Below are 27166 nucleotides of genomic sequence, written 5' to 3'. Positions count from 1 at the left end.
AGGGTAGGCAAGAAGCAGGCTAGAGACAGGTTAGGGGGAGAATATGGCATAGGTTATAAAAATAGCAGGGGAGAGTAAATAGTAGAGTTTTCAGAACAGAATAATATGGGGATAATGAATACCTTGTTCCGCCAGAGGGATAATCGAAAGTAGACGCGGAGGAGCGCGTATGGCGAGACCAAAAATGAAACGGACTTCATACTCTGCGCTAACCCTGGCAATATACAAGATGTCAACGTGCTCGGCAAGGTGCGCTGCAGTGACCGGCCGATAAGATCTCGAATTAGCGTAGAATTGAGGAGGGAACGGAAGAAACTGGTGCATAAGAAGCTGATCATTGGGTTAGCCGTAAGAGGGAAAATAGATGAATTCCGGATCAAGCTACAGAACAGGTATTCGGCTTTGACTCAGGAAGAGCACCCTAGTGTGGAAGATATAAACGACAATATTACGGACATTATTGAGGAGTGTGCAATAGAACTCGGTTGTAACTTCATTAGGCAGGATAGCAGCAAGCTATCGCCGTGAAACGAAAGATCTGATTAAGAAACGCCAATTCATGAAAGCCTCTTACCCTACAGCTAGAATAAAATAGGCAGAATGTTCCAAGTTAATCAAGAAGCGTAAGACATCTGACATAAGGAAGTATATATATATAATATGGATAAAATATAACATGCTTTCAGGAATGGAAGAAGCGTGAAAGGAGTGAAGAACAAACTAGGAATAAGCAAGAATCAGATGTATGCGTTAAGAGACAAAGCCGCCACTATCATTACTAATATGGATAAGATGGTTCCAGTGGCTGACGAGATCTATAGAAATTTATACAGTACCAGTGGCGCCCACGACGATAATGGAAGAGGGAATAGTCGAGAGGAATGTGACATTCCAAAAGTGGCGCCGGAAGAAGTAAAGAAAGCTTTGGGAGCTATGCAAAGGCGAAAGACAGCTGGGGAGGATCAAGTAACAGCAGATTTGTCGAGGGATGGTGGGCACATTGTTCTAGAACAACTGGCCACCCTGTATACGCAATGCCTCATGACCTCGAACGTAACGGAATCTCGGAACAACTCCAACATATTCTTAATCCATAATAAAGGGGACGCGAAACAGTTGAAAAATTATAGACTCATCAGCATACTACTAAGGCATTCGCCAATAGAATGACGAACACCTTAGGATTCTCTCAACTAAAGAACCAGGCAAGATTTCCTAAAGGCTACCCAACAATAAACCATATTCACAGTATCAATAAGGTGATAGAAAAATGCGCGGAATATAGCCAACCCGTATATGTAGCTTTCATTGAGTACGAGAAAGCGTTTGATCAATCGAAACGTCAGCAATCAGGCAGGCATTACGCAATCAAGGTGTAGACAAGTCGTACGTAAAATACTGAAATATTTATGTGGCGGCTCCACAGTCACCTCCATAAAGAAACCAACAAAATCCCAATAAAGAAGGGCGTCAGGTAGGGAGATATGATCTCTCCAATGCTATTCACAGCTTGTTTACAGGAGGCATTCAGAGATCTGTATTGGGAGGAATTGGGGAGAAGAGTTCATGTAGAATACCTTAGTAACTTGCGATTCACTGGTGATATTGCCTTGCTTATTAACTCAGGAGACCACTTTCAACGCATGCTCGCTGACCTGGACTGGCAAATCAGAAGGGTGGGTCTAAAAATGAATCTGCAGAAAACTGAAATAATGCTTAACACTCTGAGAAGAGAACAGCATTTTACGATCTGTAGCGAGGCACTAGAAGTGGTAAGGGAATACATCTACTTAGGGCAGCAGTGACCGCGGATCTGGATCATGAGACTGAAATAATCAGAAGAATACGAATGGGCTTGGGTTCTCAGATCATGAACAGCAGGTTGCCATTATCCTTCAAGAGAAAAGTGTATGACAGCTGTGTCTTACCAGTACTCACGTAAGTGTTAGAAACCTGGAGGCTTACAAAAATGGTTCTACTTAAATTGAGGATGACGAGGCGAGCTATGGAAAGAGGAATGATGGGTGTAGCGTTAAGTGACAAGAAGAGAGCTGATTGGGTGAGGGAAGGAATGCGAAATAATGACATCTTAGTTGAAATCAAGAAAAAGAAATAGAAATGGGCATGGGCCGGGTATGCAATGAGGAGGGAACATAACCGATGGTCATTAAGGGTTACGCACTGTATTCCAAGAGAAGGGAAGCGTAGCAGGGACTGATAGAATGTTAGGTGGGCAAATGAGATTAAGAAGTTTTCAGGGAGAACATGGCGACAATTAGCACATGACCAGCGTAGTTGGAGAATATGGGTGAAGGCTTCGCCCTGCAGTGGGCGTTGCCAGGCTGATGATGATAATGATGATGAGACTTTCGGATGCTCTAAAAAGATGATGGGTTAGCAAGCTAAGGCTCTGTATACTTATTATGACGCTATGCTTTAGCAGTACATGAAACAGTGATCGTAATGAAGAGCGAGACTAAGTTGGCATAAGTAAGAATTCTCGGGATAGAAATATTTGCGAAATTGAGATAGTCTTTAGGCAAATAATGTTAAAAGCAGAAACTGAAAAAACTGTTGACATAATTCATTGAAACAGCGTTTTTGTGGCTAAATAAAAATATTTTCAATAATTATATGGGTTGTGCACAAGAACTCATGCCAATGTGACCACCTAAATATGGCGAGAAGCACAACGTAATTTGCTTACCAATGCTGTGTAGATTGTTCCGGAAAGTCCAATGGCAATGTTGCACCACAACAACGGAGCCTTGAACACTGTAAAAGGTGGTTTTGGTGAAAATAAAAATATGAACAAAACATACATGGCGGTGTGCTGTGTACACAATGAATTCAGACTAGCATGCAAAGAATGCGTGGTTGTGTATTCAGCACCCGCACTCTTCCACCAAAGAGCCAATGGTTTTGCGAGACATGTTGCAAGAGATTGCGAGAATGTTTACCGAGACCAGTAATAGATGACGCAGAAAGAAACTCAATTTTTTAAGCACAGAATCTTTCTTGGCGCACTAACATTAGTGCCGGGGGGGGGGGGGGGTATTTTTTTATTGTCAACAATCCTGAAGACAAATCTAACACCACCGTTTTGCGTAGGCGAAATTCGCTTGGCGAATGCCTTTGTCAAGGTAGCAGTCTTTTCACAGCCTGGAACGTGCAGCAGGAGAGTTTTGCTAGTGTAATCTGCAATTATTATACTTAAGGTCGCGAAATTGCAGTAGTTCATCACAGGGAACGTTGTAACGGAGAGCACCGGGTTACTTTCGACTACATGGGTTATTTCGCAACGTGAAGTTAAGTAAAGAACGCGAGCACTGCTGAATTTCCGCCTCGGTTGGCGTAGCTAGCTGCGAATTGAACCCACGGCCACGTACTTAGCCGCAGAAAGCCAAAGCCGCTGCGGCAGTGGATTATTGTCACACAAGCTGCATGTTCAAAAAATGTACGACACGCATAGTACAAAGGAGTCATGTGATTGTAGTTACAGAGCCCAGTCAAAGACGTGTACTAGTTTAAATTAGAAAGTGCAAGAAAATAGGAGTTAAACATGATGCGAGCTCACACCTGGCCGCACGGGTGTCGGTGTTTGCGGACTCCACCAATACTAACATAATTGCAACGCCTAAACGTATTGTTACTCGCTTTATCACCGATGTATATCATATTTGAAAGAACCGTGAAGTATGCCTCTCTCATACGTCCATCGTAGCGCGGCAAAAACAAAGCATTGAATAATAAATAGTAGCCATTTGTATATAAGCCAGTGTCGCTAAAGAAAGCGTTGTAGCGAGTACATAATTGTAGAAGGATGTGTTTTCTTTTCGTTGTTTGAGCGTGTGGCCCTTGAGTTTTGTGTAAAACCTTACCTCCAATAAATATTTCATTTGCAGAAAGCGCCAACGTCTGACTTTCGTTTCTGCGTTCGCGTGCCCTTGCGCGCTCATTTTCTATTTTTCTTAAAGCACTATATGCTCTGAAGAGCCGTTTTTATCAGGAATGTGGTTCGAAGTTGTTGCAGGGTAATCGACCACGCTTACTTGAATGTCGCACAAGTTTCAACCTAGCACTTCCCTCTTACGGGAGGTTTTGGGGCTATATCATTTCTATTACGTCCTATCAGCGTCATTTGAAATGTGAACAGCGCAGCGCGTGACCGAGACAAAAGGGAAGTTATAATGCGCGCCGCCCAGTCATGGCCACTGACGGGAGCGCATATCTGATTTGGCCGCACAGCGCTTGGTTGGGAGTCAAACAGCCAAATGCACTCGACAGGCCAGCGCCGGGCGCCGCCGCGGCTGCCAGCTCTATCACGCTGCGCAAGTTTTCCGAGTGAAATAATGGATGCGGCGCACAAGCGGCAAACCCCATGAGAGGATCTATGACGTTGACAGTGCTAACTCCACCATGCGCGCCGCTGTTCGTGCTGATAGCACTTATGGTTTCTGTGAGCTGCGCAGCAATATTCGCCTTAAACTGCAAATTTTAGCTTCTGTTCTCTTTTATTTTCATTTTCTATAATTTCATTTTTAATTTCTCATTCAAATGTAAGAGCCAGAACAGAAGCAGAACTATCTCACTAAAGGTAGATCGCGGGGTGCGACCACACCGGATGTGAGTTCCTGTCAACGCTGATGAGATTACGGCGCGCACTACACCTTCACATATGCTTGGGCCACACGCTCCGCTGTCCGCCTTTCATTTGATGCTAAAAGTACATGTGTGTGCGTGCGCGCAGGCGCGCGCGTGTGGTGCGTTCGTGTGCGTGTGTGTATACTTGGTCGACGAGCAGTACGAAAGGTTCGCGCAGAGCAATGCTTTCAAAAATTTCAAGTTAATGGAAGACATCGTCGGCATTTGAAGCGTGTGAGCGTTTCGATGCCCGAAGAGGATAACATCAAGCGTATCATGAAAATAATTCAATACTGCGCGCTCAAATATTGCTATGAAAGAGTCCTTGCACTGTTGTCGAAGCAATTGAGCTTTGCCAAAGCTGTAACTGCTTCCGCAGGCAACGTCTCTAAACCAGACGCCCTCGTTGTCCACATCCTATCCTATCAAGCCATGTTAACGCACTTGACTACACGCACCTGCTTTTTGAAGATGCAGGAATTGGTTCGCACAGATGTTGCATGCCCACTATATTTGGTGTCTTCTATGCCACCGTCCTGACAGTTCCTTAGACCTACGCTCCACAGCATCACCCAAAAGGAAGCCTCTCAAGGCATCCCCTATGTCTGCGATCCAACATCAGTTACTGCACCTCGGACGCCAGTGTCTGCACATAACCCTACCACCACCACCGACTTTCTCACCGCTACCTATGCGGTTACCAGAAAGGCTGCATTTTCGTAACATCCACCCATGACTCAGAGCATACTCGGAAGTAGCGCACCTCGGATGATCTTCCGATGTGCTTTGCATGTGGCAGTGCAGTTCACGTGACGCGCCATTGCTGTCATCGCATGCTTTCGTTTTGAAACATACGGAGAGCGCCACCCAAGCACAATCGCTCAAATCGTACCTATGCGTTGCTCACCATGTCCACGTCGGCACCCGCTTTATTCAATGAGCCGCCATACCTGGCACCCTGACCAGGAAATCTCATAGCCGAAGTTCGAAATGCACGAACTTTGACCTTATCGCAAAACACAAGTCCTCGAACCCCTCTAGTCAACGTCACTGCTGCCTAGCAAAGCAGTTGTCTTTGTTACTATAGCCGCCGTATCTGTCATGAGCGTGAAAACTAAGTCACATTTTTAGCGAAATTCGGACGCCATTGTTGGACCTGTTTTTTCTATCAGCAAGTTCGCAAAATATGACCGCCTCTGGCTGTCTGTACTCCTCGACTTGTCATTCAAGGACTTCTATATGCCACTCAGTTCCTCGTGCTCCGCTGGTGCTCTTGTGATATCATTTTAGGTTTGGGCTTACTTTCAAGCCACAGCACCGCTATTGACTGTTGCCACACCTAACTAGAACTTTCTGCGCACCACCACGTTGAGGGTGTCGACACCCGTCCTCTTTCTGATAACGTACTTGTATATGATGACACTACCGTTGCCCAGCGCGGTTGCGTCCTTGTTCCTGTGTCATGTGCTGCTATATCAGATGGTACTGTCCTCTTTACGCTCTTTGGTGCATTTATTCGCCACAAATGTCCTGTGCTGCTCTTCGCTCTCCTCATTCTTGAAATAGAGCCCAGAATATGCTTGTAAGCAGTAGATTTGCGTGCACTGTAACTTTAGTTTATCGTGAGTGCACCGATAGCGTTGAGGGCGTGTAGACAGCCTTTGCATCTATGACTTTGCTGCCCAATCAACCTCGGTGGAAACTGGCGCACTTGTGACCACACCGTAAACCAGTCGCTTCTCGACGCTTTCCACCACACCATCGACGTCTGAGCGCCTTCTTTTGAACAGAACCAACGTGTAGCCGGCCTTCAGAAATCTCGCGCTTCTTTCGACAGCGATACGACCCAAACAGTCGACAGCAACAGGTTGGGTCGCAGATTTACCGTTTCCCACTAAATCGACATGGGAAGCCACGCACTTCTACGACAACTTCCTTATCGTGCATCCGCCTCAGAAGGTCGTGTTATTGATGACCGGGTTGTCGGGATGCAGAAGTGGGGCGTTGCCAATCTTCAAAAAGTCCGTGTGCTCACTAGTTCTTCTCGTTCGAAAAAAGGATGATTGTTCGCTTCTGCGTGTGCTACCGACGTCTAACAAGATCACACGCAAGGATGCTTACCTGCTGTCACTTATCGATGACACCCTGGTTCTTTTGGAGGGCGCGGTCTTTTTTCACTGTAGGTTCGCGCTTCTGATACTGCCAAGTCCCCATGACACATCTGATCGACTGAAAATAACATTTTTCACTTCAGGTGGATTATGCGGATTCACCATGATGCCTTTTGGAGTATGCAATGCTCCAACCACTTTTGAGACGATCATGGACAATATTTTACCGGGCCTCAAATGATACAGGTGCCCCTGCTACCTCAATGAGGTATTGGTATTTTCCATGGATGTCCATAGGCATCTTTGCCATCTTGAGCATGTACTGCAATGCCTCACTGAAGTGGGCCTCCAACTGGATTTGATGAAATCTCGTTTCATTGCACTAGAGCGCACCATTCTTGCCCATGTTGTATTGCCAGGTGGCATTCTTCCTTAGGCAGCAAAGCTTCGCGCAGTGACTGACTTTCCAAAATCAAAGAATCTAAAAGAACTTCGAAGGTTCGTCAGCGTGTGCTATTATTTTGGCTGTGTTATTTGAAATGTTGCCTCTATGAGAAATATCTTTAGCAACCTACTTCGCCGCGACACAGATTTTTCTGATGGGTCAACAGCTTAAGAGGATCCCTTCACAACGCTGCGTCGCCTGCTAACGTCGCAATCGAGCCGGTGCCATTTCTGTCCTATAGGCCTCACGAGGTCCACATCGATGCCAGTGGCATTGGACAAGGTGCTATGCCCGTGCAGCGGAAATAATAGATTGATGAAAATGTCGTTGCCTACGCCAGGCGCACTCTCATTAAAACCATCTAATTACTCGGTTACAGAGAAAGTTATTTGTCACCTTTTGGACTCTACGTAAATTTCGGCCATATTTATGCGGTCGCCCTTTCAACTGACCATCACGCCCTTTCTTTATAGCCTATCCTCAAAAATCCATCCCACCACTTTGCTCGCTGGGCCCTGAAGCTACTGGAGTACGATATGCGCATTTTGTCTTCGTCCTGCCGCAAGCACACAGATACCGACGCCCTTTCACGCTCAGTGGTGTCAGCTCACAGTGCCTACGTCTCCTTCCTTGAGCTCACAATTTTCTAATTTGCACTACTCAACATGGCTGCGGAGCCGCGCAAGAATCCTTGGGTTAATGCTCTCATCAGCATCCTTTCTCACCCCTCCACCGCTTCATCATTCCGCGCTCTTTGCCACTAGGATAACCACTTCGCAATGCATGACGGCCTTCTTTGCCGTCTGAAGTACTGCTCTGATGGTCGTTAGAGGGTGCTCGTGGCAGCCCGCGGCCTTCGTGTCGATATATGCGCCGCTTTTCGCACCGACCCCCAGTGCGCACATTCCGGTCTCTGCAAGACCTGCACTAGACTGCGCTTGCGATTTTATTGATGTGGCATGTATACCTATACGCAAAAGTTCATTGGCTTCTGTGCCTGCGCTAACTCCGGAAATCTGGGGCCGTATAACGTAAAACTATTCCAATATGTTTTTATTCCAATCTTTTGACGTTAAATTTGCGTAACCACTGACGCAAGCACCGGGCAGTTACCCGCAGGGTCGTCTAAAAAGACCAATCAAATGGTCTCCTCGTTTACAGGAGGTCACTTTTGTTTGCTTTGCAAACGAATAACGTTGCCTCTACTGAGCGGCTTGTCTGGTCTAATTGGCTGACAAGAGGCGAAGAGCACGCTCAAGTGGAGGGCGATTCGATGGGGCCGAGCCACTGCACTGAAAATCGATAACCCGATGAAGAGGGTGGCACTGGCGTCTGCGATTGGTCCACTTTCCCTTACTAGCTTGCTGTGGTTTGTCGAAAATCGCGGCGGCACGCAACGGAAGGTTAAGATTGCAGCTAATACGGATCCTCGTCAAAATGAGTTGGCAGAGCGAGGTCGTAAACGCGCCGAAAGTGCTTAAAAACATTACAGGGCCACGCAAAAAGTTTTGTCGTACGCAAATAAACCCATGCTCTCCGGCAGGTGCGAGATAGCCGATGCCTGAGCGATCGGCGGCAGCCATCTTTTATTCCTTTCCGAATGGGGCAGCCTGCGGCTATTCAGAGAAAAATTCAGTTTTGTTCGGCATATTAATGCATCTTTCACGCGTCGAGTTTTTGCGGTTTTGTGACGTCGCACAACAGGCAGGTGAAGTGGGTGCAGCCCGAAAATTTTGACCAATTGCAGAGGGCGTCGAAAAAAAAAATAACTATTTTTCTGTTGTTTGGTCAAATCATGCATAATCAGTGTGTACACGTCATATGAGATGGGGAGCTATCGCTGTTTTCGTGACATCACGTGACAGGCAGGTGATGTACTGGTGGTCTAAAAAGTTCTTGACCAATAGCGGAGGGCTGATTGCAGAAATGTAATAGTTTGGAATAGAATTGAAAAGTTTGGGATAGTTTTACGTTATAGCGTCCCAGCTCCCAGACAATGCTATCCGCCAAAGTCCCTTCCGTGCCCTAGTAGAACCTCTGATTGCTTTGCGGCAAGATATAAGGCCCACTTCCATCAGCTACAGCTGGTAACCACTGAATTAATTTCGCGCTGCATCACTTGCCTCGCTATGCCGAAACATTCTCTGTCTGCCATCGCACGTGGCGATAAATTGTTCATCTTACAGCGTTTTGTTGTGTACCATGGTGGCCCTGGCGAACTCCTGGGTGACAGTGACTGTGTCTTGCTTTCCGATGCTTTGAAGGCCCTACTCGACGTTTGCCCACTCGTCCACCGTACGAGTACATCATTCCATCCCCAAAGCAACAGCGTGGCAATGTGCTTCAAGTGCACTCTTTGAGGGCTGACCATCCTAATTCAGAGCAGGTTCTCCTTATCATAATATACATACAATACAAGCAGTGTATCTAAGTTTGTAACCATAAACTTGAACTATATTCCACGACATTTATATCCAAAGCAAATGTGTTAGGTGCATAATTATGGTGTGAGCAGTAGTGACCAGCGTGAAACTTTTCCATGTGTGTGTAGATAACCTTTACATTTCATTGGTATTCGCGAGAGTTACATGGGTATCCACCTCACTCGCATGCGTAAAAATAACCAGTGGGTTTAACGAGCGGGGAAATGATGTTCTTGACTGGCTACAAGTTCAATTCGGTATTCGAGAGGATGTCGGATGTCGGCGCGACTGCACTGGAACTTTGAAACTTTGTATTTATTTGACACTAAGGTGTGCACTTGCGCTATCCGACGCGGCTTCTCCACTACATATTGCATTTGTACATGAGTATTCTCAAACTCTTCATATTGCATTTGTACCTGAATATTCTCAAATATGATCATTGAACTGTGTTTCATAAAAACTACCTCAGTTTTGGAACAATTCATTGTTTGCAATTAACCTCATTCTGTCTTACCTATTCCTTACATTTTCATTCTTCATAGGAGCATCACGGGATATTTTCAGCATTGAGACACTGCTACTAAACATATTTTATTTCAGGTCATATTTTCCTGTTGCGCTATGTCCCCCCCCCCCCATTTTCGGTTGCCCCAATATTCGATACGTACCAGTGACTAGCATCACCGATGCTGCCGAAATAGAGATGGCGCCAGTACTTTGCTGAAACGAGAATGACGACAAATGAACAAACAAATGGAGTGTGCAGGCAATAGTTGGGCTTATTTAGCAAATACGATCGGGCTGAGTGCTGAATCAGTATTTCATGTGCGTGGCATTAGGCTTTGCGAACCTTTGATTTACGAGCGTGAGCGACCTTATTCCATTGAGCGCGTTTAAAAGCCGGCATCCAACTCAATTTTTATGCTACTCGAATTTGTGCATTGAAGTTTTCGAAGCAGAAGGGCCAGTGGACGTCCTCATTGAAATAATGTGTTCAGCGAGACTTGTTATAGAAACGTGAGGACTCATTATTCAATATTTCACGACATGAATGCGTTCCTAATGAGGAATATGATGTCGCCAATTTTTTTCACCCTACTAAGCGCCTCTAAACTACAAGCTCAATGATAACACAGAATGATCGATGCAAAATATACATACAGTTGAGGTGTTGTAGATATACAAAGTTAAATCACATGTTGAAAAGAGAATATCAGCGTGAAAAATTGTTGAGAAAATATATTTTCGGTTATTTTGCCTGTCAGTGTACTTTGTGCGAAATCGATATGATTTTATCTACTTACCGTAAGAAAAATGTAGATGACACACGCCGTCAGAGAAATGGCTCTGTTGAAGCGCCAACGAATGTACTGCAGGAAATGGGTATTGGTTTAAAGTATGCATAGCTAGGAAATAATTAACAATATTTGCATGCGTTAGAGCCTGAACAATTAGCATCTGGAAGGCATTAACTGCAGTGTTGTCTGAAGGTACGTGAGAGTGTCAAAGGGATTATTTCATTTGGCGTCGGAACTTAGGTACTGAATTTTTCCCGGTATTATCGACAGCGATGCAAAAATGTTATATATAACTACAGCTAACATCGTATTTGTAACCTTTGTGGTACTTTACACGTAAAAGATGTTGCTCCGAGAGGCACAATAGATACTGCATACGTATTAAATAAATCATGCAGCATTACACATATTCTATTTCTATTTATTCTATTCTATTTATTTTCAACATGAAGCGTTTTTTGCATCGCAGCATGATGAGACCTCCTATTAATGATACTCACCTATCTCTTCTTTGAACCCAATTATGCTTTTGCAGCCTCATAGAATAACTGCGGTATTGTATATTACAGTTAGTCTGTCATGTGAGTTGTCTGCAGAGTGCAGCACAACACTCTGCAGACAACTGCCAGTCTAAAACGTATGTGTCCAACCTGTCATGGGCCCCCGCGACGCCTCATCAAACGAATGTCCAAGAGTTAACCGAGAACTCTCCGTCTCGAAGAAAATGGTGGGGGACCGCTTGACTCATCGTGAAGCAGGAGCTGACGTCAGGTGACGTCGTTCTCGTCGCAGACGCTCATCAAGGAATTCTGCTCGGCGCATACTGAATACGCGTGCCGCAAAGTCTCTTGCTGTTGAAACCGCTTCAACCCCCCTGCAAAATGTGTTCAAATCGCGTATTGATAATGGATCAGCTGAAAAGAATGCCGTGGATGAAGCATGGCCACCACTGCCAAGGATAAGCCCTGTGAATAAACCCCAACCAGGAGTGGCACCACAATGCTCCACCCTTCACCCAGCTGAACTGAGAGAACGTGACCGCCACATTGTAACAATGCTCCTCTTTGATAAACGCGATTCGCATGCCTGTGGGCAACTCGAATACACCAACAGCTCGAAGCGCAGTGCAAGTGATGGATGCCCTTAGCCCAGTGCTTGCAAATTTAGCGTAAACACAATGGCTCTTCCACTGCCTTCACTTTCTGACGAAGTGCACAGTGCGACGATTTTCCAGTGGAATGCCAGAGGATTTCATGCTTCTGCCAATATGTTCCTACGAACCGATTTCCCATTGCGGTAATATGTGAACCAAGCGTGCCAAAGCGCTAAGACTCTCCGAGTACGAAGCTTCTATGACGTCGACGTGTGGACATTTCCGCAAAGAAATTCCTTATATTCGTACAGAACTAAGTTACATTTCCCACTCGTTGCGGCCTCATGATGGAAACCAATACGTGTGTCTCCGCATTACAAAGAATAAAGTGGCCTTCACGCTTATCGGCGCACATCTCCCCATCTAGTTGGTTCGATGGCGGCTGACTGCGAGTCATACTGACGGCGACTTCTGGACCCTGGATTGTCACTGGCGGCTTTAGAGGGACCCTGAAACGCTTTTGACGATTTTCTACAAACGTACTGAGTCGTTACAGTAGGTCCTTCTGATCATTAATTGACACATCTAAGTGCTCTGCGTAAAGCGTGTAATTTATTATAAGGTTTTAAAAATGCACATCGCTGCCGATCGCAGCGCACTGCTCGGCGGAATTTTAAGCCGCCCCTACCCATATGACCGAAATCACCCATATGACGTCAGTGGGGCGAGCTATCCGATTGGCTGACCAGGGCGCGTGATCGATAATTTTTCCAACTTTATGGTAAACAAATGATCTTCGTAATAGTTGGAATGTTAGTTAATTTGTTTTTATAAAATGAAAGTAGCATAAAGAGAATGCACAAGAACGATTTTTCAGTACACTTAAGCACTTCCGGCACATAGCAAGTGTCGTCTGCTTGTGTTACAACGTACTCCATTTTGACGAGAGCTGCACGGTCAGAGTTGGTCTCAGTCTTTTCGCGAGCACTATGATTCAACTTTGTTGCCTTGTGGACTGCAAACGTAGCGACTGGCAATATGTCAAGCTGCGACATCGTGTCCCTCTGCAAGGCAGCGTACGAGCGAACTGGCTGCTGCACATCGGACTGCCGCTATCCGATCGGCGCCATGATTTGCGCGGTTGTGGCCGTCACTTTACACCGGAAGATTACTAACGCAATAGCGTTTCGCGAGTCCCGTATTAGGGCAAACGTAAGTGCAAGGGGACAGGGTCTGGCCGCTTGATTGTGCCGTAACGGGACGAGCCGAGATGAGCAGAAGGGCAAATGTGAATGGTCTGTCAGTCAGTAAGTCAGTCAGTCAGCCAGTCAGTCAGTCAGTCAGTGTTTTATTTTCACCTAACAAAAACATTTGTGAAAAAGGGGAGACGGCGAAAAAGCTGCGGGTACTGCAGCTTGACTAAGCACCGTCCACCCTGTAGTAGCAATGACAGGGTAAATATACAAGTAAACATATAATTACACAAGCAAAAAGTGAATAATTTAAAGTGACAGAGTAAACACTCAAGCGAAAGCAAATAATTATACACCAGTACGAAAAATTGTACATATGAGATCATTTTGGCATATAATAAAGCAAGAGAAGACAAATTGGCATCAATGATACATGCAACATTTATATAATGCAATACAATTTAAGGAATGCGCAGTTACAAAAACAAGCTAACTACATTAGTGGGATTTAGTGTTCTGATTTCGATGTGTTGCTGCTCATATGCGTTAAGAGTGCTTGGTAATGTGTAGCTAAGCCTTTGCGTTCCGTAAATAGTGCGTGAGAATGGAGTTTTCCAGGGGGGTTTATACCGATGGAAGTAAATACTTTGAGTAGGTTCAAGATTTGCAAGTGTGAGAAATGTGTCCAGCTTCCCGCGAGTTGCACTGCATTGGTATATATAGTTGGTTTAAGAAAAAGCGTGTTTGGTATCGGATTTATGCCGGTTGTTGTTTGTGCGCTGTGGCTGGCATTTCCTATTTTCACGAAGAAATCATTGAATTGTTCTGCAAGCTCAGTCCCGTTTAACGTTTTTCCGTCTATTTCCAGATTTTCGATTTTTGTGGGAGTGGCTCCTTTATTCAGTACTTCATTTAGTTTGTTCCACATGGCGTTACGTTGCTCTGGACGTTGTGGATCGAATATGTGGTAGTAGTAGTCCCTTTTTGCCATTTTCTTTATTCAACTTATTTCTAACAGTCTTGTATTCAGTCCATAAGTCCGCATTACGTGTTTTAACGAACTGCTGGTAAAGTTTATTTTTATGGTTTATCTGTCGCTTCAGATAGTTTGTTATCCATGGTTTCCGAGATTTGTTTGGTCTGTGATATGTCTTGAGAGGAAACGATTCAAAGTAATGTTCTTTAAATGTTGTTATAAAGTTAGTATGCGATGTGTTTGCATCTCCATCGGCCAAAATATCATTCCAATGTAATTGCTTGATACGGTGTCTAAAGTGCTCCAATGTTGCAGGTGTCACTGAGCGGTACATGAATTCTTCTGGTTTCACATAGGCCGGGTTGGTGTGCATTTTCAGGAAAATAAATATAGGCAAGTGATCGCTTATGTCAAAACTTAGTACCCCTGAAATGCTTTCTTCTGTCATAGAATTGGTAACAAACATGTCCAGCAATGACACTGTTGATTCAGTAACTCGTGTTGGCATAGTAATGACATTTTCAAAAGAGTTGCACTCAAGCACTGATAAAAATTCATTACTTGTAACTGAGTTCTTCGAGACATCTATATTAAAATCGCCACCGACAGTAAGCATATAATTCATAGCATTTGCATGTGACAAAAGACGATCAAAATATGTTAAGAAATCAGCCATATAACCGCTAGGAGGGCGATACAGAACGGCGAATACATTTGTACCCTTTTTGATACATAAGGTTTCGTAGTTTTTTGTGATAAGGCTGTATTCTTCAATTACTTCACAGAGCTCAAGAGTTGTTAGAATGGCAACGCCACCCCCTCTACTCTCTGTGCGGTTTAAAAAGAAATGGTTGAACCCCGGCAGCATGAAATGTTCTGACTCACTAGTATACCACGTTTCTGTGAACATTAAGAGGTCAAAATTTATACCACATGATTCCAACAGTAAAGTGATATCTCCTTTTTTTGGCTGAAGTGACCGTGCGTTTAAGTGCATCACTTTGAACAACTTAATACCGTTTTTCCTCGATTTCACAACGTGTTGAATGTCCTCAGGGGCGATATAACTAGCCGACATAACATTGCGAATAGGCATCATCGTATGGTTCTAACAATACAACTGTGAGGTGCTGCTAATCTTTTCCACATCACTTTCGCGACAGATAGCAATGATAGGTGACGTCTCCGTACGACAGGCAAAGATGTTCCTATTCCTTGTCCAAACGAACTTCCAACCGTTTTCGCGCTTTCGGGAAATTGCCATCCCCAGGATTTTTTTCATTGCCGGGCACAAGTGCTCATTTATATAGATTGGAGCATCGTTTTGCAATCCGATGGCAGTGTTCGTTCTCTTCTTTTTTTCTAGCGACGTTGAGAACCCTGTCACGTTTTTCCCGGCGTTGAAACTGGACAATGATATTCGGTTTACCTTTATCTTTAGTCTGCACCCTGTGGCACATATCGACGTCACAGGCTGATATGGGTTCTCCGATAGCTTCACCAACTTTCGTCAGGAGCTCTGCAAGGTTCTCATCATCTGCTTTTATTATTCCCTTGATTTCAATATTTTGATTTCGCGAGTATTGCTCCGATTTTAGCATGCTTATTTGGCAGTCGGCAACATCTTTTTCGAGAGCATGGATCCTGAGTTTGAGAGCCTCATTTTCCTTCTTAATACCTTTGTTTTCGTTGAGAACAAAGTCAAGTCGACGGATCGCATCATCGAGGCTTGAGCTAACATAAGTCAAGCTAGATTTTATCTCTTCAAATTCCGCACGCATCTTTCGCTCATCTGTGCGCATGCTTCGTTCGACAGCATCCTTTGTGCTTTTCCACTCGGCTCTCATTTCTTCTTTAAAATCTTGCAACAGCTTTGCGAACTCTTTTGAAATGATAGGTACAACAGGCACACAAAAGAAAGGGCACAGGGCAGCAGTGACAGTGGCTAAGTATTATACTAGCTATGTCAGATCAATGCAAAGACATGTGCACCAACCTGGAAAATGCAATGGATGCTTGTGAAAACGTGCGCACACCACTGTCACTGCTGCCAAAGTGGCGATCCGTGGGGCGGTGCTGGATATATGAGGACCAGACGCCGTGACCAGTTGAGGCCTTGTCCGCCAGTCGTCGCTTGCGGTCAGTCGTCGTTTTCCTTCGCATGCGTCGATGAGATAGTGGTTTCCGCAGTCGTTCAGCAGTGCTTGACAGTTATCGATATCCCACGGTGTTACGCTCTGGGAAATGCAATAGATGCTTGTGAAAACGTGCGCACACCACTGTCACTGCTGCCAAAGTGGGACGGTCTGCACGGTGCAGCAAAATGGTCTGCACGGTGCAGCCACCTGGAGGCATAGAGCTCAACCATACACAGTAGCAGCAACGAAGCGTATTATTGTTTGCTGCTGGTGCGTATTTTTCGCAGGAGTGTAATCATCAACACGTTGTTTTTATAAATGTTTAAAATGTTTTACACTTGGTTAGAGCAATATTAGCGCTGTGTTTGGCTGGTTAAGCGCTGCGCCAACAAGTGTCTGGAGCGTGCAGACCGATCAGGCCGCTCACGTACGTCCACGCCAAAGTTCTTTTATCAGCTTGAGTTTATGCCTCCAGTCATTTGCCGAAATGACCAGCTTGCCTGTGGTTAACGGAATACCAGACACGTTCGGCGCTACGACAGAATGCTCGCAACGCACGCTGCTTTGATAGCGCTCGCTTGGGGTCGACAGCCAAGCGGCTAGCGGAGAGGTTTCGCGCGGGCGTGGGCGGGTTCCAAAACCACCGGAAGTGGACGATGTGACGTCGCATCGTGACGCAGGACCAGTGAAGGCGGAGCTTAGCCCCGCTCGCTCGGCGAACGAGTTGAGGAGGAAAAGCATGGCTGGGGAGGAGGGTAACTTCAATCGCTTGTAGCTCCATTAATACGTAACGCTTCGCTTAAATTGTGGTGCGAATGTTCTACTTAAGCTGTACCCTACGCGTCCACAAAATTTGTCCGAACCGTTTCAGGGGCCCTTTAATGCTCATCATTTGGTTTGTGGAAGCTCCAGAATAGGTTCCAGGGGCCAGAAACTTGTGGAATTTGGTTCCCACCACGAACTCAGCTTTATGAATGAAAGCAGCCCAATGTACTTGCGTGGTTCGACTTAAGGCAGTTGCTTAGATTTGTCTTTGGTGCCACGACACCTTGGTCAAAATACTCGATGGTTCTTTGACATCGAGACTCATGGCAGTGACCATATTCCCACATAATTAGGAATCATTGGATTTGGAAACTTCTCCTTTTCTACTTCCCGACAAGTAAGGTGGGCAACATGTAGGACAAAGGTGGAAGAAGCATGCAAAGAGGGATTTACATGCACCATTGAAGACCTTATTACAAGTGTGCTGGAAGCATCTAAATAAACCTTTACACACAGAAAAAACGTATGGATTTCCACATGGAGCTCCAGCGACTCCGAACGATTCGAAGAAGGGCCGAGATGCGATACAGGCGCACCAAGTCAATTCATGACCTTAGAGTCGGTCGACGTATGCAGACGAAAATCCAACGTCACATGGGCAGGCTGGAGGAACAACGCTGGAAGACGTTCCGCGAATCACTTGACCCCCGCAGGCCACTGTCTATCATATGGAGGACTGTGCGCGGTCTTGGCTCCTCTCCGCAGCAACTCCACCCATTCTGCGCCGTAACCCTCCATTAAGGCCACCCGCAGGTTGATGTAGCCGAAGATTTCTATGCGAAGATTGCCGGCAGTGTGGCCACCATCAATAGCAAGATTCTGAGTAAGGTTCCTGCGACACTCTTCCCATAATTAAATGTACCTTCTCACTTGAGGAATTGGACGCTGCTCTGGCCCCATGCAAGCGCTCATCGTCGGCAGGACCAGACGGCATCACTTGCGCAGCTTTATGCCACCTACGTGAAGATGGCCGAGGTCGACTTCTGGAATTTTACAAGTCATAGAATGATGGCGTCATTCTTGAGCGGTGGAAGTCCAGCCGCTTGCTACCACTCCTGAAGCCTGGAAAGTTGCCACTTGATCTAGCGTCCTACCGACCCATGGCGCAGTCCAGCTGTGTTGCGAAGATCACGGAATGAAGTATTCTCACACGCCTAGAATGGTATCTTGAGCGCCACAAGGTATACTCCGAGGCCTTGGCTGGATTTAATAGAGGCCGTTGCTCTCTTGACAGCGTCATCGAACTCGTGACGTCTGCGCCGTACTGTTACGTGTAGCTGGAGCCCAATACTATATACAATTTATTTACAGGGAAGCTAACGGAAGGCCAGAATGGCGACGTGATATCAATCGGGCCCACGTCGTCTTCCTCCTCCACAGTGCAGCCTAACTGTGGCGGCTGTTCCGTAGCATCACCCCCGGTGGTAGAAGCACCGTGCCGGTGCTTAATCTACGTATCCGCGGTGAAAGTTGTCTGGTATGGCTTTAGTCTCGCCACGTGAACGATGTCACTTGCAGCCGACGATGACGCTGATAGGTCGGCGGGGATGACTTCATACGTGACATCGGTCACTTGTCGCACCGCACGGTATGGGCTAGTGTAGCGCCACAGCAGCTTTTTGGAAAGGCCCACACTGCGAACGGGTGACCATAGAAGCACCAAAGAACCCGGAGAAAAGTGCACGTTGCGACGGTGGCAATCATAGAGGTATCTCTGATGCTCCTGTGAGGCCTTGAGACGAGAGCGGGCGAGCTGGCGTGCGGGGTCGGCATGTGCGATCGCGTCGCGGGCGTATTCAGTTGCGCAACGTGTGGCCGAGTGCACCAAAGTGTCCAACGGCCACACGGGCTCTCCACCATATAGGAGATAGATGGTGAATAGCCGGCGGTGTCGTGACGCGATGAATTATACGCGAACGTCACATATGGTAGGTGAAGACCCCAGTCGTGGTGGTCGGTCACAGCGTGCATGGAAAGCATGTCGGTGATGGTCCGGTGGAGGCGCTCTGTGAGGCCGTTGGTCTGTGGGTGATAGGACGTGCTGAAGTTGTGCTTTGTTGAGAAGGAGCGGAGGATGTCCTCGACGACTGCCGACAGAAAGCTGCGGCCATGGCCAGTGAGTTATTGGCGTGGAGCATCATGCACTAAAATGATAGCATAGAGCAGAAAGTCAGCAACGTCAGTAGCACAACTTGTCGGAAGGGCTCTGGTGATTGCGTACCGCGTAGCACAATCAGTAGCGACGGCGACCCATTTATTTCCGGAGTCCAAGAGAGGAAATGGTCCAAGAAGGTCTAGACCAACACGGAAAAAGGGTTCCGGTGGGATGTCGATCGGCTGGAGGCATCCAGCTGGAGGTGTGGAGGCCTTCCGGTGCTGACAGGGCTTACATGCGGCAACGTAACGCCGCACGGAGTGGGCGAGGCCCAGTCAAAAGAATCGACAGCGCACACGGTCGTATGTAGGCGAGATGCCCAAGGGTCCAGCCAATGTCGTGAAGTTGTTGGAGGACAGTTGAACGCAGGTGTCATGGAATTACGAGCAGAATGTCAAGGCCGTGTTGATCGAGATTGCGGCGGTATAATCCCCCTCCTTAAGGAGAAACATCCGGAGAGAGGCGTCGCCAGGCGTTGACTCTAGATGGTCGATGAGGGCTCGTAATGAAGGATCCCGGCGTTGCTCGTTGCTGATTTCAAGCAACTGGGACACAGAGAAAGCGCAAGCGATGGCGCCCGTATCAGCCGGTTCGTCGACGGGGTAGCGGGACAAACAATCGGCATCCTGGTGCAAGCGTCCCGTCTTATATACCACGGAGAAGGTATATTCTTGCAGGCGTAATGCCCAGCGAGCGGAGTCGTCCCGAGGCGTCCTTGAGTGAGGATAGCCAGCAGAGCGCGTGGTGATCAGTGATGACACAGAAAGGGCGGCCGTACAAGTATGCCGGAAACTTCAAAACAGCCCACACAAGGGCGAGGTACTGGCGCTCTGTGATTGAATAATTGCGCTCGGCGGGTGATAGAAGTCGGCTGGCATAGGCTATAACGCGGTCATGTCCACGCTGGCGTTGTGCTAACAGTGCTCCTATGCCATGGCCACTGGCATCACTTCGAACTTCCGTTGAGGCAGACGGGTCAAAGAAGGCCAGAATTGGAGGCGTGGTAAGGAGAGTAGTGAGCTGCGAAAAAGATCCGGCGTGGTCAGGTCCCTAAAAAAATGGTGTCTCTTTCTTCATGAGATCGGTAAGGGAACGTGCGATAGTCGCAAAATCCTTCACAAAGCTTCGGAAATAAGAGCACAGCCCTACGAAACTAGGAACGTCCTTGGTAGACTTCGGAGCATGAAAATCCATAACGGCGCGAATTCGTCCTGATCAGGTCGTACGCCTCTGGTGTCCACGAGGTGTTCAAGGACGGTGATTGGCGGTGAGCGAAGTGACACTTTGACGAGTTCAACTGGAGACCGGCACGGCTGAACATGTCAAGAATCACTGAAAGATGGTCTAGATGCGTGTCAAATGTGGGCGAATAAACGATGACGTCGTCCAGATAGCACAAACAGATGGACCACTTGAACCCCTGAAGCAAAGAGTCCATCATTCGTTCGAAGGTGGCGTGCGCGTTACAGAGACCGTAAGGCATCACCTTGAACTGATAAAGGCCGTCAGGGGTAATCAATGCAGTCTTCTCTCGGTCCATGTCACCGAAGGATATCTGCCAGTAGCCGCAAAGTAAGTCGATAGAAGAAAAATAGGTGGCACCGTACAAGCAGTCTAGGGCGTCATCAATACGTGGCAACGGGTACACGTCCTTTTTTGTGGTTTTGTTCTGGTGGTGATAATCTACACAAAAACGCCACGTTCCATCCTTCTTTTTGACAAGTACGACGGTAGAAGCCCAGGGACTACAGGAAGGCTCGATAATGTCCTTTGCAATCATCTTTTTGACTTCCTGTTGGATAACAGCTCATTCGGACGCAGAAACACGATATGGACGTCGGTGAATATGGTTCGCATCGCCAGTGTTTGTGCCATGGGTCACGACGGATGTTTGACCTAAGAGTCGATTGTCAAAGTCAAAATTGTCGCGATAGCCTTCAAGAACGCGGCAAAAGGCTTCAGCTTGAAGAGGTGTAAGGTCAGAGGTAACCATCTTCTCAATGTCGACGTCAGTACCGTGCGATGACGTCACGGCATGGGCTGAGCTGTGACGATCTTCCACTGTGAATGGCTCGATCTCACCATCCTGCAAAGAGCTAATTATAGCCAATGAAATCCCCTGAGGCAGAACTTGCGCGGTTAGCGCGAAATTGAGAAGGGGAAGGCAGGTGTGGTTGCCAGTACTTATCAGCACAGTTTGCGGCACGGTAGCACCATGTGTAAGTATAACTGCTGGAATTGGTGCGACCTCGTAATTACCGTCAGGTACAGCTGGTGAGGACGACAAGTCGACGTGTGTCACAGATTGAGGTGGTAGGCGAATAAAATCCATGCAGCTCAAACGGCTTGGAGGAGGGTCCACAGGGTCGGCAAGAAGAGGTAAGTCAAGGCGAAGTGAGCGTGGCCGAACACTCAATGAGGGCCCTATGATTGGCAACGAAACCCAGACCGGGAATGAGTTCGTGAGGACAATGCTCGATGACAGTGAAGAGAACGATGGTTTGTCTCAGCAATGGTGAGTCGGGCAGAGCACATGCCAACAATAGCGACAGTCCCTCCGTTGGCAACTTGTACAAATCGGTTCGAGGCGGGCGCCAGAGCTTTCTTGAGCCGACGGCGAAGAGCAGCACTCATAATGGACACATGCGCCCCAGTGTAAATTAACACGCGCACAGGAACATTGTCGACGAGAACGTCCAAAAGATTCTTGTTCATGGGTAAGGTGAAGCGAGGATTTCGTGCCAATGCCGTCTTTGGAGCTTCACCTCCAGAAGCTGCACTGTCTAGTTTTCCGGTAGGGTGTGTGGCGAGTAGGTCGGAGAAGGAGCACGGCGTGTCGCGGGCGAACGAGATTGACGACGGGAGGGAAAAGGCGAGAGGGAATAGCGGGTTCGTGTCAAAGGTGTTGCAGGGTCAGATGATGGAGGGGCACAAAAGGGGCGAAGGAAAAGCACGCGCTAGAGGAGCGAGGGTGGTAATCAGGAGAATAGCGCATCGGAGAAGTCCAGTGGAAGTGGCGAGTGACATGTCCAATGCGTCGGCAATTAAACAGATCGGCTTGTCGTCCCCGGTTCGCCATTCGGAGGGGTTCCACTGTCCGTAAGAGGAGTAAGAAGAGCGCGGTGGGGACGTGCGTGGAGAAAGAGGTTCCGAGCGTATGGAACGACTGGATTGCAGACCAATGTTGGACAACTCTTGACGGAGGACGGCCTGGATCAAGGAGATTGTGACCGGAGAATGATCAGGTGACGGGAATGAAGGGGCCGCGGGTTGTGCCGCTTCGACCTCACGACGAATGATGGGGGTCAAGTTGTCACATCGCGACAGCTGGTGGAAGAGGTCGTCACTGGATGACGTAGCAGCTGTGTTGGGAAGTCGCATGATGTGCTGGGATACCCGACGGCATGCTCAAGACGGCGGCACTCCTTGAGGATAGTAACGATGCTGGTGACGTTCGTAAACACCAGTAAATTGAAGGCGTCGTCAGAAATGCCTTTGAGGGCGTGATCAACCTTATTGTCCTCAGACAAGGTCGGGTCACCCTTGGCACAAAGGGCCAAGAGGTCGAGAATGTACGACACGTACGACTAGGTCGGCGTCTGTACACGTGAGGCAAGGGCTTCCTTGGCATCGACTTGGCGACCGAACGAATTGACAAAAAAGTCACGGAGCTTCTCTTTGAATAGATCCCAGCTCGAGATGTTCTCTTCATGAGTCTGGAACCATGCAAGTGGATCTCCATCGAGGTAGAAAAGAACGTTCGCGAGCATATTAGTCGGATCCCACCTGTGACTGGTGCTGACACGTTCGTATAAGCGGAGCCAGTCGTCAACATCAGGACTGGCCACTCCGTTGAAAACACCAGGATCCCGAGGGGCGGAAACGGTGACGTAGGTCGAGGCTGCATGCGGAGACGGTTGCGTAGATGAAGTGCCGCCAGCACGAGCCGAAGGTGCACTGTCGCCGTTGCGACCGCTGCGAAGCTCCATGACGGGTACGGGGAAGGTTCACCTCCATGAAAAACATGTTACGTGTAGCAGGAGCCCAACACTATATGCAATATATTTATAGGGAAGGTAACGGATGCCAAAATGGCGACGCAATATCAAGTGGGCCCACGTCGTCTTCTTCCACCTCAGTGCAGCCTCACTGTGGCGGCTGTTCCGTAGCAATACCATCTCAATGGGTCATCATCAAGTTTAAGAATTCACGCGTAACGACATCTACAGGATGCGATCTGGGCGCTTCTATAGCACACCCGTGGACAGGAGTGGACAGGACATCTACAGGATCCGATCTGGGCACTTCTATAGCACACCAATATGTTCGATAGAAGCGCGAAGCGCTTCTATCGAATACATTCAAAAGAATCGCGTAACAAATGGGCAATATTTTTTAATTCGAATGCAGCCTTCCTGAGCTTGTGAGGTTTACGACGTGGCAATGTGAACAGCTGGTGTCTAAAATCATAGAAACTTGCTATTGCGCTTCTGAACGAGGGCATGATATCATTTTAAGTGGCTTCCGGGACATTGTGGCACCATTGCTAATCACCTCGCCGATGACGCTGCCCGACGTGCCCAGGCTTGTGCACCGACACTCCTTATAGCTTTGTCGAGAGTAGACACTGCAAGCGAGCTTCGCAGTATCACTCGTACCATCACGTTAAGTTACTGTCATAAACCACATAACTCAAAGTTTTGTTGATACCACCTCGACCCGTCACTGAAACTTAAATAACCAGCAAACCTGCACGAGGTGATGCAACGCTGCTGTGCCGGGTGTGGCTAGGAGTAGCATTCACTAAGTCCTACAACTATCGCACTGGAATGGCGGACTCACCAATGTGCGCTAAGTGCTAGTGTGAAGGGACCATCCGTCATTTTCTGTGGCACTGTTCTCGCTTTGATAAAGAACTTCAGACTCTCCAGCGTGCCATGGATAGACTGGACGACAGGCAATTTACAGAAGCAAAAATCTTGTGAGCCTGGCCTCACAATTTATTAGCCCCGAAATCATTTCACTACCTGAAGGCAGTAGAGTTGAGTGCTCGACTATAGACATCGTGCACCTAACTTAGTGCATGTGAAAGTGCCGTATAGACCCATGTTTTCTCTCTCTCTATCTCTCTTTCACTCCACATTCCCCTCCCCACGTTAGGTAGCAAACTGGACTCAGTCTGCTTAACCTCCCTGCTATCCTTCTTCCCTTCTCTCTCTCTCTCTCTCTCCCTGTATGTTAACCATCTTAGCTAGGCCCTACATTTTAAATCTCAGTAATGTCGACGTTGACCTCATTCGTAAGTTCTACATAGTTCCTGCTGGCCAGGTCAGCGACTATCCTGTTTCCAAGCGCACTTCCTTTCCGGAGCTAGTGTTTGGTCCGAAGAACCAACCACTAACAGCGACAGCAATATATTCAAATACGCGAAGAAAGGCTTGTATTGTCTGAGGTAGCATGTACTCTATTCAACATTTGCTTACGAAATAAATACGCAAATATTGAACGCTCAAGAAAGCACGCGCACATGGTTCACTAGAATAACCGCAGGGACTCCTGGTCGTCCAGGATGGTATCGTCGGGCGATCACATTCGGGGATACTTTCACTTTCGGGGGATTTCAGGAGACTAGCAACGGATGCGCGAGGCATCGACGGGCAACAGCGCTCTAGTCCCGTACAAACTGTGCTACACGCCCGACAGTTCCTCGTGGAATCAAGTGGAAGTTAAAATATGCCCGAAAGTAATCGCCCTAGAATGCCGCCTCTGCAGCTACTGGCTATGCCGGAGGTAATTTGAAGACTAGCGTGAGAAATGCGATATTCGAGTTGCTTCTTTTCTGATTAAGTACAACACATCTTTTTGCAACTGAACAAATATATAGATGAAAAGTTTGCGGCTCGTTATTTGTCGGTGAATAGCTCTCCACTGTATTTAAAGCGGACATTCCGGCCTTCTGTATCATTAGGTTCTGCAGCCGTAAATAGAAGCGAGCGCTCACAGTATTACAGTTCTTTAATTTACAAAACTGAACAAAGGCGTGTAGCGGAGGTCATTAGTAGTTGCGCAGATCTAAAAATGTCCCAGATTACTAATCTGTTATCGTGGAGGTCTCTTATATCAGAGCACAAAATGGGAGCTTTAAATATCACTTATCATGAAACCTAATTGCTTGTTATAATGCTGTTCGTTCACGGGTCAAAGGAATATGTAAGCTATGAGCTCTGCAGGAGGGTACGCAGCGCAATGTGACCATGTAGGATTATTATTGAGATAGCAGTGATAGGGAAACTCCCTCCACATTTCCGCGATTGGCGTCATTCTCGCGTGAGGTTCGATATGCAGTCGGTGGGGGACAATATCGTGGCCGGGCACCGTTTGTTATATGTGTGCGTGAAAGCGTGAGAGGGTGAGCCGGCAATCACAGCTCAATCTCGGCCACGCAACGCAGGTAAGTGGGGAAGAAGCGTGCCGTCTTCCGTTGCTTGCTCGGTTCCGGAGCGAAGGTAGGGAAGAGAGGCGAATTCGACAGCGGGTGGCACAGGCAGCCGCGCGCGCACGCCCGGGCCGCTGTATCTAAAAAGCTATCTGTGACTGGCACAGAGTCCGCCGTTGGCTGTGTCTTCGCGGCTTAGTTCGCACTGATGCGAGATCCAGTCCGAAGGTCAATGCTCTCGCTGCTGCTGCCGTGCTTCCTCGCTCCAGTGTTCTTACAGCGTGTTTTGGCGGTCATCGAGTGAGATGTGTTCATATTTTCGTGAGGTCTCGTGCCACCGTGCTAGTTAATTGGCTGAGTATGTTTAAGTTTACAGCTGTATATTTCAGATAAAACTGCTATCCTTAATTCGTATAGCTGTCCACTAATTTGATATCACAAGCGATGCTTCACCGTTGGGGCGAAACAGCAACTTTTTTGACGAGCACACAAAAGACAGAACGTGAACATTTTTTTTATGCGATTGGTACAATTAGCACCCCTCAAACACTTTATGGTGCCCATCTACCTGTCTATATCTCTCACTGTTTTCACGCACACTTGAGGGACTGCACTGTACCTGGACTAATGTGTAGAGCATGGGGCTGCTATACTGAGTCACACAGGTTCGAAAACAACCATTAGACCAACTTGGACTGCTGATTGTGTGCTGCTTTTCATTAAACATCTTTCATGCCAATTTTGGTCGCTGGGTATCTGCCGTTCTTTATGGATACTCTGTGAGGCTTATGTGGGTCACTAGGTAACTTTCTTTTCTCAAGGCCGGGGTATCACACAGGGGGAGGAAGGAGAAAAGCAGAAGGCAGGATAAAGGGGACTGGGTAAGAATAATATATATAATAATGAGAAAGGTCAAAAAGTGGTTAGTTTAAACATCAAAATGTATTAGTTATCTGTATCCGGGACCGATGATGTCTGATATGGCCGAAGGAAAGTTTGAGTTCTCGTTCTTCGCAACTGCTTCGTCGGGAAGGTGGTTCAATTCCTTAGAGGCCCTCGGAATAAATGATTCGCGACAGGTTCTGGTATGACATGGAATTATTCCAACCTATGGCTATGATGACTGCGACAGAATGTAGGTATAGATGATATAAGGCTATCTCGCAGGTAATAATTGTGCAAATATAGTTTAATCTATAAAACAAGGCGAGTGCACTTACACCGGGCTGTTAGTGGAGGAAGTAGCGAAGAGTCCTGCATGGAAGTTACGCTTGATGTGCGGCTATACATGCTATCAATAGAACGCGCGCCATTGTTTTAGATTAGTTCAAGCGACTGAATAAGGATATCGAGCTGCAGGTCCTAGATGGATAAGGCGTATTTCACCTTACTCCTAAAAAGGGTTTTGTGTAAGAATAACGTTAAT

General features: G+C 47.2%; 1 protein-coding gene across 2 annotated transcripts in view; it reads right to left on the bottom strand.

The window, feature by feature from the left end:
• LOC135912816 (sodium-coupled monocarboxylate transporter 1-like) overlaps window positions 1-27166 on the bottom strand; it is a 161365-nt gene that overhangs the window by 106777 nt on the left and 27422 nt on the right. For both annotated transcript variants that reach the window (XM_070523223.1, XM_070523225.1), the window contains exons 2-4: window positions 10931-10996; window positions 10295-10346; window positions 2708-2775 (exon numbers count right to left, since the gene is read on the bottom strand). In XM_070523223.1, the coding sequence (XP_070379324.1) occupies window positions 2708-2775; window positions 10295-10346; window positions 10931-10996 (186 nt within the window). The remainder of the gene's footprint in view (window positions 1-2707; window positions 2776-10294; window positions 10347-10930; window positions 10997-27166) is intronic.

The sequence above is a fragment of the Dermacentor albipictus genome, chromosome 8 (assembly GCF_038994185.2).
Source record: "Dermacentor albipictus isolate Rhodes 1998 colony chromosome 8, USDA_Dalb.pri_finalv2, whole genome shotgun sequence".
In the NCBI taxonomy this organism is placed as follows: Eukaryota; Metazoa; Arthropoda; class Arachnida; order Ixodida; family Ixodidae; genus Dermacentor; species Dermacentor albipictus.
The sequence above is the reverse complement of the archived record's forward strand: the minus strand, read 5'-3'. Positions and strand labels throughout refer to the sequence as shown.